The sequence below is a fragment of the Mixophyes fleayi genome, chromosome 9 (genome assembly GCF_038048845.1).
Source record: "Mixophyes fleayi isolate aMixFle1 chromosome 9, aMixFle1.hap1, whole genome shotgun sequence".
Lineage (NCBI taxonomy): Eukaryota > Metazoa > Chordata > Amphibia > Anura > Limnodynastidae > Mixophyes > Mixophyes fleayi.
The window spans coordinates 110,700,703-110,714,176 of NC_134410.1; the positions used below are offsets into that span (position 1 = coordinate 110,700,703).

A 13,474-nucleotide genomic window follows, 5' to 3' on the forward strand; every position below is an offset into this window, starting at 1 on the left:
CCCCATTTATTACTGTTTGTTCCCAATTGTAAAGCGCTATGGAATCTGCTGGTACTATATAAATAAATGATGATGATGAATGTACTTTATTCGGTGTTAAGCTGCCATTCACATACAGCTCTGTTTAAAACGTAAAGCATTATCTCCACACTCTAAAACAGACAGCTGAGGCGTCTCTTACATATATGCAGTCATTTCAGTTGTGGTGGCGTCACTGTTGGTGTTCCTGTGCATGAAGCTGTCATTCAAACTCTGCGTGCATAGAGAAGCCCCTCCCTCCAAACCGGTAGAGGTGAAAGAGAGCGCGGGGGGGAATATAAGCTCACCGGTTATTTGCTATATATTCACGTTTTAAACATTGGCCTTATCTGCTCTTTAATATTTCCCCTAACCCGCGGCCTTATGGAGACATTCTTGGCGGTTTATCAACCTCTCCAGATTTGTCATTAAATATATAAGTATGTCAGCTGTTTGATGGGATATAAGTACATAACGGTGGGACCTATTTTGTTAACAGTGCCCCCATTATGGGGAGAAGTATGATTCTTTCTATCGCTGCTTATCATGCAATAATAAATCAGCTATCTTGTGTATTTATGAGGTGTCTGAGATGTATACAGATGCGCTGGTACGAAGCGTTAACAATGATCTAACTCCGTAGTTGTGCGCACCATTGATCATGGGAACTGCAAGCCCGGATTAGGAATTTAAATTTCACTAATTTACAAACCAATAAATGAATTTTAAAAAAAACCCAAAACATTTCAAGTGTTAAATATTTTTAAACCTAATTGAATCTAAAAATGATCTATCCTAATAATAATTCAGAGATGGTGTTAACAGAACAGGTATCTCAGCGTTACAGGTACCACAATGATAACCTTATCACCGGCGGTAACCTCTTGGTGCGATGCGATAACAAGCCCCATCACATTCACCGGCAACAGAGATCTTTGCCCGTTCATAAATAGACCCAGTGTCTCCCTGGTTTATTTTTGAGAGAGACCTGAATCCTTGGCTGCGTCTCTGGTGCTACTCTCTGGCTATGAAGCAAATGTAAACCTATAAGCTTTGACAAATATAGCGTTTGTTACAGATTGGTCTAAGAAGTAGCTACACAGGCACATCCTATGTATCCTAAAGCCAGCAGTCATTCATACCCTGTATATGTGATGCCTGCACACATGTGGCTGAAACACTGCAAATATCTATATTGCAGAAAGAGAAAGTGCCTAATCTGTTCTACACACAGTAAGAGTGAGTGTCTGCATTGTACATTACCGGAGCTCTCTCTGCTGATTGGGTGATCATGGGACCGGAGCAGATGTCTGCATGAGTCAGATGGGGGTGTTGGTGAATCACTCATGGCTCAGTGTACCACCCCCTCCCCTTCATTCCCCTCACCACAAAAATCAGCATTTATGCAGCATGGGCTGGAGAGCTTTAATATATTTTCAGGGACCGAAAATAAATGATTGTGAAAACATTTCTGACACAGTGCTGCATATATCCGGAAAATGTGTGTGAATGAGAATCTTAGATGTCATTTCTCATCATGAGATCATAATTTTTATTTAATTTTAGTCTTTGATCCTTGAGGAACTTAATCATTTCCACCATAAGAATTATTTGACTATTTCTCTACTGGTAACTGTTGTAGACTGATATTGTGCAGCTGGTATACCGATTCCTTTATATAGCTATAGGTACTTGTAGATGGCATCCGAATAATGAACATGTCATTTCAGTTACCACAGTGCCCTCTGGTCCTTGCCTTGCCCCCCACCCATGCGGTCAGCCATGCTAATTCTGTCAGCTCCCCCATCCTCACTATGTCTTCCCCTCCACCTCTTGTTCTATGTCAGCTCCCCGCGCTCATGATAACTGAATCCTCCCTTGAATCACAGACTGGTAGAGTAATTTACCTATCTCTACAATACACATCAATGAAGAAACATGCAAAGGTCGAAGTGGGTATGTCATACCACCACTACGCCTACTGCCATCATTGTAAAACTACGTGTACTATGCGTCGGTTATTATTCTGCAAGTCTGTGCCAGTGAGGGGCAACATGAAAGAGGTGGAGGGGCTGCATCTGCAGTCCTCCAGCCTTGAAAGGGCCACACAGAGGAAGGAGGTAGAGCACAGTGCATTCACTCCAAGTCCGGGATAGCTACATGATCTTCCAGCACATTGGAGAGAAGGTCACATGATACAGAAGTCAGCTGTCCACTCTGATAATATCTGGAGTACCCGGCTAGGTAGAGGGGGGTAGGCACACAGGTGAAGGCTCAGAGAGCCACTGCTGGTCTATGTTTTATAAGGAACAATGTACCCCCTACTTTAAAGTACTATAGATAATAAGAGTTTACCTCAGTGTTCCAGGACTTTATATATGTATTTATATGGTCATGGAACTCCCCGGTAACATCTAATATCCTTATACTTTACAGTAGTGCGTACATTATCCCATATATCTAGCTAGTGAAACACAGAATGACTGTTCACGTCTATCTGTAGTCCATTATTGGCAGATTTTGTTTTCACATCTGCTTATAACTACTCCCTCGTGTTCAGTAATGAACTAATCCTAGAAATTAAAGCAATTAAAGTTGCGGTTCTGCTGCAGGTGTTACCCAGCTGGGAGCCCCCACAACACCCCCTCACCCCATGAAACTGCTGCCATGGACGGCTCTGTGATATCCTTTCATTTCCCCCTTTGAACTGTTGAAAGAACAGAATGCGCCTCTCCTACTTTATATACTGTGATATTAAATACTGAACTGTGTAAGAAATAAGTCTATTACCTCTAGTAGCCAGAACTAGACATGTTGCAAACTTAAAGGAAGTATCAAAGCTTTTGAGATATTTTCAGCCCAGGACGGCTGTTAAGATCTAGGGTGGAGACAGGTGGAGCTAAATTTCAACCACGTTTTCTGAATCCTATTTTCATTTTCGACGTGGTTTTTTTTTTTTTTTTTTTTTTTTGTGGTTTGAGAAACCCAGAATAGAACAGAGCGCTGTTAATTAAAAAAAAACAAAAAAACAAAAACCTACACACCTCCCCCTGCCACTTGTTACTGCTGCAGCTTTGCTGAGTGAAAATCACCGGGAAAAAGTTTAATTGTATTTCTTTTAACTTGTGATACTGACAGTATAGGTTAAGATAAAACACGTCCTTTTGACTATCAGCAAGAACCAGCAATATATTTGGGGGAGAGAAGTGCAAGAAAGATCGATTCTTATATTCATTACCTTATGTGATAATGGATTTCCACAGCTTAACTGCCCTTACAGTAAAGAACCCCTTCCTGGTGATTTGTCTTTCTTCCATTCGCAGTCCTCTGCATAGTCCTTGATACAAAAAGTGTTTTGTTTTTGTTTGTTTTTTATTTATGTTTAGACAAATCTTTTGACTACCTTAAAGTATATTTACACATAGTATTAGATCACCTACAATGTGCCTTTTTATAATTTAACTCTTGTGTTCCTCCCTTACACACATCAGTTTCAAACTTCTCCACCTTGCTCACTGTTGAATTTACCAGTAAAGGTACTGGAAACGAGCATAGATGTACATGATTGAGATACTGGAAATGTCGGCACTTAACCTGCAGTCATTAAAAAATGTCGGCAAGCTGAATGCTGACACATTATGTTGACAATGTGTACATTGTGATTGGTGACGTGCACAATCATCATCATCACCATTTATATAGCGCCACTGATTCCGCAGCGTTGTACAGAGAACTCGCTCACATCAGTCCCTGCCCCATTGAAGCCTAGTCTAAATTCCCTAACACACACACACACACACACACACACGTCAACTTTGTTAGCAGCCAATTAACTTACCAGCATGTTTTTGGAGTGTGGGAGGAAACCGGAGCACCCGGAGGAAACCCACGCAAATATGGGGAGAACATACAAAGTCCACACAGGTAAGGCCACGGTCAGGAATTAAACTCATGACCCCAGTGCTGTAAAGCAGAAGTGCTAACCACTTAGTCGCCGTGCTGTCCCAACGGCTATACCCCGGACCCGCCGGCATTGGTCTTTTAATGTCTGCATTCTGATTGGTGGGATTGTGCATATCACGTTTTGGAAGGGATGCATTGTTTGTATGCAAAGCAACTGTGGCCACTAGTTCAAGTGTAGCTTATTGTGTACCAATAGCATTAGAGGTTTCTTTTAAATCTTGTTATATCCAAGATCGTTCTGAACCTGTAACAACATTTATTAAAATATAGATCTTTTAGAGGAGTATTTTTTATTTTTTTTTATTTTTTTTTTGCAAAACTGTTTTTAAATGACACAGAAAACGCAACGTCACGCCTACAGCTAATTTCTCAAACTCAGTTACCAAATCAGGGACACCAATGGCAGGTTTGTCTTTAGAATCCTTAAATCTGTTCTGCCTTCTGTATAAAAGAACTGTAGGTATGCTGGCGAGGCAGGGGATCGAACATGTTGCAATTTCCCAAATACTTTGCATGTTTGTGTATTCCATTATCAGCCTAGCTGTATTTATTGAGAATGAGGTCAGCCAAAAGAAACAAAACCAGCTAAAAATATATCTCCATTTTGGCTATTTTAACGTGGAGAAAGGCATTTCATTAGAACCGTCTATACATAGTTCTGTGGCCTTTTAACGCTTTTGTTGCTATCTGCTTCAGACATCCGCAAACATTTCCTTGTAAGTTCAGGACCTCTATCTGTGTCTGCTCCTTAGTAATATCTTTGCATAGTTCTTTACAAGCATTAGTTTATAGGGCTTTTAAAGGGGACCCCACCTCTGATCTCCGAAGCCATTTTTGTGACTCTAAAGCGTTGTCTGTTGCACCAAGAACCTTTTTTTTGTAGCTCATTTAAATATAGCAAATGCAGAGGTAATAAAATGAGTCACATATCCAACTTCTTTTTTCTTTTTCTTTTTTTTAATAAGCGACACAACATTTTGGTTTACATTTTTGCCTATTACTTTGGGTGACGTAGAAAGTGGCCGTAACTTAGACTGTGCATATTTATAGTTCAGTCACGGTGTTTGCACTTGAATGTTGCAGTAGAATACTCTGTAGCTTTTACAGAGCCTCAGGACCTGGCAGTATTTATACACAGTGTTCCTGAGGAGCTAAAGACGAGGGTTTTGTTTGATGTAACCGAGGAAGGTTGTTTTTGTTTTCCTAGGCCTCATAAAGGCAGGCGTTAGTGCATGTTCTCACAGTCTATTAAAGGTTTATTAAAGGGGGAATTCAATTAGCCGCGAGGTGACGTCATGTGTCATCATCGCCATTTATTTATATAGCGCCACTGATTCTGCAGCGCTGTACAGAGAACTCGCTCACATCAGTCCCTGCCCAATAGAGCCTACAGTCTAAATTCCCTAACATACACAGACAGAGAGAGAACGAGAGACTAGGGTCAATTTTACTAGCAGCCAATTAATCTACTATGTGTCTCCAGAATAGTCCGCGGAGATACACTTGCGTCAAAGTTTTTACTAAATCTCTGTTCATTTACCCTTGCGTCCCATAGAGGTGCAAGGGAAGATGAGCGGAGATTCTGTACCGTATTAGCTGACAAGGTGTACAGCTGGCGATGTCTGGCACCTCCCGGCTAATGGAATCCCCCCTCCACACACACACACACACACACACACACATAGTCCAAATGATAACATAACTAAATTGCCCTGGGGTGAACGCACAGGGCCATTCTAACCAGCGGTATTACCAATTGTCAATAACTGCACCTCAAATACTGTTAAAAGCGAAAGTATGCGGTCCATGGTTTATCTAGTGTTTTTCAATTCCTGTGTCCCGTGTGAGCCATTACTGCTCAAACTTTCATTTGTTGAAAGGTGCGTTATGGAGTTTATCCTAGGAATGGTTAACTACAAAAAAAAAAAGGGAAAAAAATGTTGTGCAATTTCATTAGCTGAGCTGAGTTTATAAAGGTCGTCCAAAGTGTACTTTTTGCTTTTGCCTTTTTTTGCCCCTTCGGGCTCATAGTCGGAGCAAGAGGAGTCGCATGATGTCATAACAGAAGGAAAACCGTTCTAATAGTCCTGTCCTATGAGTATGTATGGCAGAAGCTGTGAGGGCTGTAGGAATCGGCCGCATATTGGAGGACTGCGATCCACTGTAGGTCCTTTAATGTTTAATCAACACCTCACCCATGGCAGGATTGAGTTGTCTTTTTGTTTGTTTTTAAAGCTGCAATCTGTCTTTGATATATCCAGTGCTCAGGCCATTTCAGGATGACTTGCTGGTTCAGATTATATCCATGTTTTACTCTACGCACATGTGGGACTCGTCAACTGAAAGTTGAATTCTCAGTTGTGCAAAAGAACCGTCATGAAAATGCAGGATTGATATGAATCTTTTCCTGTTATATTCTATGTTTGCTAGAAGGAATGTGTTGATGGTATCTGATACACCTGTCTAATTCTACACTCGCATGGATGTTTTTCTTGGTGTAATTTGAAGCGTTTTATGTTAAGAAATCATTCTATTAATATGTGTCCCCCATCTACTTCTGTGGCAGTTTAAATAGAAATGTGCTTAAATGCAGCTACAGACAACATGCAATATTGCTAGTAAGCATTTTAAAGGAGGGTAAAAAGTCTGGTGTGGAATTTGGGTTACATAAGGCGATAATCAGTTACTTCCCTTGCTCTGCAAATTAAATGGAAATGTCATGTTGGAACAAACTGGGATTACTATGTCTTACGGGAAAGCTTTCGTAGGTGTGTGGAAATAATGCCGGAGAGCCTTGATCCGTTTTCACGCATTCATGTGTTTGCTATTCAGTTGACTGGTTTGTTCCCTTGCAGGGCAAGTTAATTAGAGACAACGCGCACGTGTTTAAAGCCTACAACAAAAATCTAAAGATCTGTTCAGCTGCAAATAAATCATTGGGTGTGTAATAGGTTAATTCCAGAATATAGTAAACTTTTTAAAAAAACACTCCACACGGATATGCCGTATTAAGGAACTGCTGCTGTTGAAGTCGTATAGGCCTGTGAGTGTCCGCTCAGTACTGAAAGCATCCTGAACACCGAGAGAGCGACCTGACGGCATCGGAAAAAGCTCTGCTGTCAGGGGTCGTAAAGACCTATGTGTACTTAGTGATTATAGGTTCTGGTGGCCACATTGTTGTATAATGACAGTGAAGGTCACAGCAGTCGCCTCCACAACCCCAATCTCCCAAGTTCCTCCCATCACCAGATGCAAACCTCCTGCAGATGCCTCCATCTTGGCCTACAAGTTCATAAAACAGATGCAAATACCATTCGCTCTGAATGAGGAGCACGTTTTGCACTTTTTTAAAAGACCTATTTTGTGCTCTTAAATATTAGGTAGTGTTGTTTATACAAAGTTACACAAGTAAATATACAGTATCCTAATCCACACCCCCACCCTAGTTTTATTAATCTGTGTGTGAGACTGTCCAAAAAGTTTGTTATTTCTTCCTTGGTGCATGCTGTGAGCTGGGCTAATTAGTGGTACCACAGACCCCTATTCATTTATAACAGAAAGTAACAAGCCATAAAGCTACAAAAAAAGGGGCTACAGCTGTAATATTCAAAAACAATAAAACTGACACTTATGCATAATGTTAATTACACAGCTGTACATCACTTGAACCAGTGTGCAAATAGAAATACAGGTGGACAATACTGACAGTGACCTTTTAGCCGCATGGTAAGGGTGTGGTGAGCAGAACACTAGGTGTATTGTGCCTTGTATTATTGTTTAGTGATATATATTTATGTTATACATTCTAGTGAGAGCACACTAGTGCTCAGTGAGCAGTTCTCGGTATATACTAGTTATTGACTTAAAGTATGGATTTCTAAAATAGAATGGGGTCCTTTAAAATAGGACTGTGTTATTAGGTAAGCACTGAATAAATACATGTGGGCCGTCGTTCTCTCTGTTTGAGGACAGTATTACACAGCAGATGCACATAAGCACACACCCATCCAGGATTTTGTTTTGCATTCTTGTTGTTTTTAGCAGTACGAGAGCAGCTAATTGTAGCTGGCTGTAAAAATGACATTATGTCTGCAGGTTGATTGTTTTCCTGAGGATGTGCTGGCGGCCCAGTCAGGTGGGGACTGGTAGCGGTTGGCATCAGAAGCCAACACACGTTAGTGGTCCATTGTACCACAACACTATCCAGGCCCAGCATGGATGTTGCCTGAAGTATATTTTCATAAAAAAATAATTCAGAGGATTAGCCAAGCTCTGTGTTTTTGTTAGTTTATTCTCATATTTTGAAAGGTGTCGCAAAATAAAAATGTTGGGAAACACTGGGGTAATTGCTCTCTACTGACCTCCGTTATCAGCCCTTCCATAGCCTCCATCCATTGTCTACACAAAACGGGGATCGCCAATTTGTGGGCTGACCTATTCAGCCAATCCGTCCACTAGAAATTAGTGGACAGCGTCACAGCACTGGGGTCATGAGTTCAATTCCCGACTATGGCCTTATCTGTGAGGAGTTTGTATGTTCTCCCCGTGTTTGCGTGGGTTTCCTCCGGGTGCTCCGGTTTCCTCCCACACTCCAAAAACATACTGGTAGGTTACTTGGTTGCTATCAAATTGACCCTAGTCTGTGTGTCTGTGTGTCTGTGTGTCTGTGTGTGTGTTAGGGAATTTAGACTGTAAGGTCCAATGGGACAGGGACTGATGAGTTCTCTGTACAACGCTGCGGAATTAGTGGCGCTATATAAATAAATGATGATGATAGTGACCTCATTTAAGCTGCATTTTCATGGTTAATCCCACACAATGGCTGCCTACAGGCAACTGGTACACTTTAAGAAGTAAATTCCTTGAATAAATGAGCCATAACTAGGATTATTTGCATTTTGGTGATATGAGTCACGGTACATTGATACTCATGACTGTATACACCTATAAATAAAACACTTAGAAACTGATTAGCAGGTGGACTTGATCCGAGGGAATAGTTATATAACAGTTATATAATAGTCTCACTACATTATATTGAGGAGCTGGATAATTAGTTACATTAGGATTGATTTCAATTATTTATTCAGTCTTCTATGTATTTTCGGAGAAAAACAGCCTGCTACACAGGCTTAAACACCTCTGGTCCTGCAAACGTGGTATAGATGATGCAGTAGATGAAACTGTAGATTTTGTTTATTTTTATGTTTTTGTGCGATGTGCACTAGCATAGAAACAGGTAAAAAAAAAATCTTAGGAATTGGGTGTTGTCGGGTGTGTCAGTCACAGGGTGATAGAGGTCAGTACTCTGAAAGGGACACTATTTTTTTCTGCTTTTAAGATAAAGAACTGCACTGCTATCAATATCTAAAAGTAAAATGCCACGTTTTTTGTTTTTTTTTTTAATAATATATATTTATGTTTATTTGAAAGTTTGAGTTTTTACAATAGATTTGCAGGGAGACAGCGTCCATGGACCCAGGTATCTAACCACATAAAACAGCCAAGCCTGTTCAGCATCAGGCTCGGCTCGATCCTCTAGGGAACCTTTGTCATCCATAAAGTTTTTGGTTTTTTTTTTTTTAAAAAAAGAATTAATGGAAAAATGGAAACATCCCCTATGTAGTGAACAGACCACACCCAGGAGCATGATATGACTCTAGCTTGCCATTACCAACAAATACATTCTGAAGAAATATATATAAATGTCCTCTGTAATTAAGCTCTTCAAAACCCCTTATTATTTGATAATACCCAATTAATATTTATATTTCTCAATACAGTGCTTTTAGATTTTCTAGTGTTCCTCTGAGGTAAAATATTTGTGGGGATAATCAGGGCTGGACTAGAATTCTGTATGTAAAGCACAACAGCCCGAATTCATAGACGCAGCCAATTTTCTATTAAAATCAAAAAACAACAAATAAGTAAAAATCTGCTGAGTCTGTAATGTCACAGAAGGCTCTAAGTCACTGTGCCACTCATTACGTAGCCACCGCTAACCCAGTGCAGTAGCGCACACAGTGCCTATGACCTATGCCCGTGTTACTAAAAGCAGAGCCGGGAGGCTGAGGCTGAACAGCCAATTATAACACAATTTGGGAGCACAGACCAGACCCTTATGCAGGCCAAGTGTCAGCGCTGCCAAATTGCCAAAACCATGCCTGGTATACTCATTGCTGTGAAAGGCTAAAATAAATCAAAGATCCCAGAGGTCTTACAGTTTGTCATTGTAACGGATAATGGGAATAGCTTTATTGTGTCTTGTGCATTATAGTCACAGGAGAGTCGGCAATGTCTGATGCGCAACAATGGTGGATGACCAAAAAAAAATACCTGTAGTAAATTCTTTTATGTGACACATGGATGACATCACCCCATACCCAGCCCCTATGTCAGTCAGCTGCTGTAAGGATTATTAGCGTTTTGCTTACACTAGACAAAAGATAATCCCCACTGAGCTGTGTTTCTCAAAAATCTACTCTGTCCCATAGATCCCAGGCATTGTCACTGCTTGTGATGAATCACTCCTGTCTCACCAGAGCTGGGATTATATCTGGGCACACGTACACAAGACACACCTTGGTGCCATCCAGTATTGCCCTGTACTACAGTGTATATTTACAGTCACTGTCCTGCTATATAATACACATAGTTCTACATTGGGGCAATGAGGTAGACACACAATGGCTGAAACTGAGGGATTGGCTCTCCCGTATCTTCAGTAAAATCGCACCACGCACCTATGTAGACTTGTGCAATTTTGGGACTTAAACCAGCCTGCACCTGGAGAGGATGGAGGGAAGGGGCGTTCTAATGTCCGTCACGTAAAGACGTGTCTAAGCGCGCAGACATAGGCATATCGTGGTATATTTATTCTCTGAAAGCAAAGCAGATTTCAGTGCCTCAAATGCTGACCGTCTGTTCTCTATCTTTATAACAGAGAGAACAGGAAAGCTGCTGGCCGAGTTCGGGAAGTTGTACGAGGAGCAGTATGGAGTCGCCCTGTTTAATAGTGTCCGCTATGAGATTGAAGGGAACGGAGGGCCGCAGACACAACTACTTCACCGGAAGGTATGAATGGGGAGACAGCAGTGACCACTGCAAGTTCCCTGTTTAGAGAGCGGGGTAGAAATGGCAGACTACATCTAATGTCTGTAATGTGTTTTCTTTTTCTTTCCTTTACCAGACTCCGCTGCAAGATCGGGTGATCTTCTCTGGCAACCTATTCCAGTATCTGGATGATACAAAAAAATGGAGGAATCGTTTCTGCCTTGTTCCTCACCACTATGGGCCAGTGCTTTATGATAACAAAGTGGTAAGTGCTCTGTAAAGTCATCCTCTGCTTCCTCCCCAATTCCTCAGCAACTTCTGAGCCCTTATTTTACCTTTTCTAGGCTTATGAGCGTGGCCTGCAGCCAAGGGCTGGCATCAACTGTGCAGGGTACAGAGTCTTGACATCCCTGGAACAATACACTGAGCTGGTCAATAACACCGTTCCAGGTACGTACTGACCAGGAGTGTCCGATGTGCTTGTCGGATGTACGCAGAATCGCCAGTATGAAGTGCGGTCTGTTCAATATTGAAGTGTGTCCCCTACTACAGTGGTGGCAGCTTTATGGTGGGTTAAACCAGCCTTCGTGAGAAGACAAACCTTGACCTCACTGCACCCTACTGAATGGATAGTCTGCGTTCTCCTAAATACTGGTTCAGTCCCCAGAACGTCTGCCTATAATATGACTTGGCAGGAAACCGTTGATGTAGAGAGTGCGTTCATGGCTAACACACCCTTCTCTCTTTTATGCCCAGGTGCCAAAGTGAAGGCAGGCGGGGCACAGATGAAAAGCGCCACCGAGTTTCCCGTGATCCTGTGGCACCCATACTGCCGGCATTACCAGTTCTGCGTAATGAATGAGCGCGAGCAACAACGGTGGAGCGCGGTGTTCCAGGACTGTGTTCGGCACTGCAATAACGGTATGCAATGGACAAGGACTGGCCAGTCTCTGGCTCTCCAGGTGTTGTGAAACTACAAGCCCCAGCATGCTTTGCCAGCTCTTGGCTGGCTATGTACAGGCAAAGCATTCTGGGGCTTGTAGTTTCACATCTGGCGGGGCCTGCACTGGGATAGTTAGCAGAGCACCACAATGAGAGAAGACAGTGGAATAATAGTAAGCAGAACAAAAGGGTAGAAGCTGGCACTACACAAAACCGTTCAAGGGAGGAGGGGGTCTATTAAATTAAATTGGTCAGCAAACTAGCTTGACATAAAGCAGTATTGAGGTAGCAGACATCTAGGTGATTTTGTTGGAAAAAGCACAAGTTTCAGTAAAGTAACTGAAAAGGAGCAAAGGACAATTGCAAAGAAAAAAGCACCAATGTGGAGGACACTACTAAAGTACTATAATGGCCCTGTAATCTAATATTGGTTATTAGATCACCAGAGGGGGGCGCCACCCTGCTACTGGTGAATGTTGTCGTGGCAAACCGGTGATTATAATGAGCAGCATATAACATTTATTTATACAACACATGTTTTACAATCCGGAACACACCCAGTGATAAAACAAGACTGGGTATTAACGAGCAGGAAGAGGTAAGAGGGCCCTGCTCACAAGCCTATAATGTACATGAAGTGTCACTGCACAGTGGTCCAGCCAGATTAATGGGGAGAAGTGATCCATACACAGAGCTGTTGGTTAGCTGGTCAGAAAGAGAATAAATGTAAGTTCTGTGGACACTGTGTAGAGGGCGGTGATTGGGTAGAGTAGAATAGAGGGGTGGTAATTGGGTAGATCAGCCAAGTGTGTGTGGGGGGGTGGGGAGGGGGGGGTGTGTCTTGTTGCAGGACAATAGAAAGGTGATGCTTTATACGGGCAGAGCCTCTCTGGTGATGCTTTATACGGCGAGAGCCCTTTCTGGTGATGCCTTATACGGCGAGAGCCTCTCTGGTGATGCCTTATACGGCGAGAGCCTCTCTGGTGATGCCTTATACGGGCAGAGCCTCTCTGGTGATGCCTTATACGGGCAGAGCCTCTCTGGTGATGCTTTATACGGCGAGAGCCTCTCTGGTGATTCCTTATACGGCGAGAGCCTCTCTGGTGATTCCTTATACGGCGAGAGCCTCTCTGGTGATGCCTTATACGGCGAGAGCCTCTCTGGTGATGCCTTATACGGCGAGAGCCTCTCTGGTGATGCCTTATACGGCGAGAGCCTCTCTGGTGATGCCTTATACGGCGAGAGCCTCTCTGGTGATGCCTTATACGGCGAGAGCCTCTCTGGTGATGCCTTATACGGCGAGAGCCTCTCTGGTGATGCCTTATACGGCGAGAGCCTCTCTGGTGATGCTTTATACGGCGAGAGCCTCTCTGGTGATGCTTTATACGGCGAGAGCCTCTCTGGTGATGCTTTATACGGCGAGAGCCTCTCTGGTGATGCCTTATACGGGCAGAGCCTCTCTGGTGATGCCTTATACGGCGAGAGCCTCTCTGGTGAT

At 42.5% G+C, this 13,474-nt stretch overlaps 1 protein-coding gene across 1 annotated transcript in view; it reads left to right on the top strand.

Annotated features, from left to right (window-relative positions):
- Positions 1 to 13,474, top strand: part of LOC142100956 (protein Niban 2-like) — a 51,642-nt gene that overhangs the window by 23,330 nt on the left and 14,838 nt on the right. The window contains exons 3-6 of the mRNA XM_075184891.1: positions 10,925 to 11,055; positions 11,171 to 11,299; positions 11,379 to 11,484; positions 11,791 to 11,955. Of these exons, the coding sequence (XP_075040992.1) occupies positions 10,925 to 11,055; positions 11,171 to 11,299; positions 11,379 to 11,484; positions 11,791 to 11,955 (531 nt within the window). The remainder of the gene's footprint in view (positions 1 to 10,924; positions 11,056 to 11,170; positions 11,300 to 11,378; positions 11,485 to 11,790; positions 11,956 to 13,474) is intronic.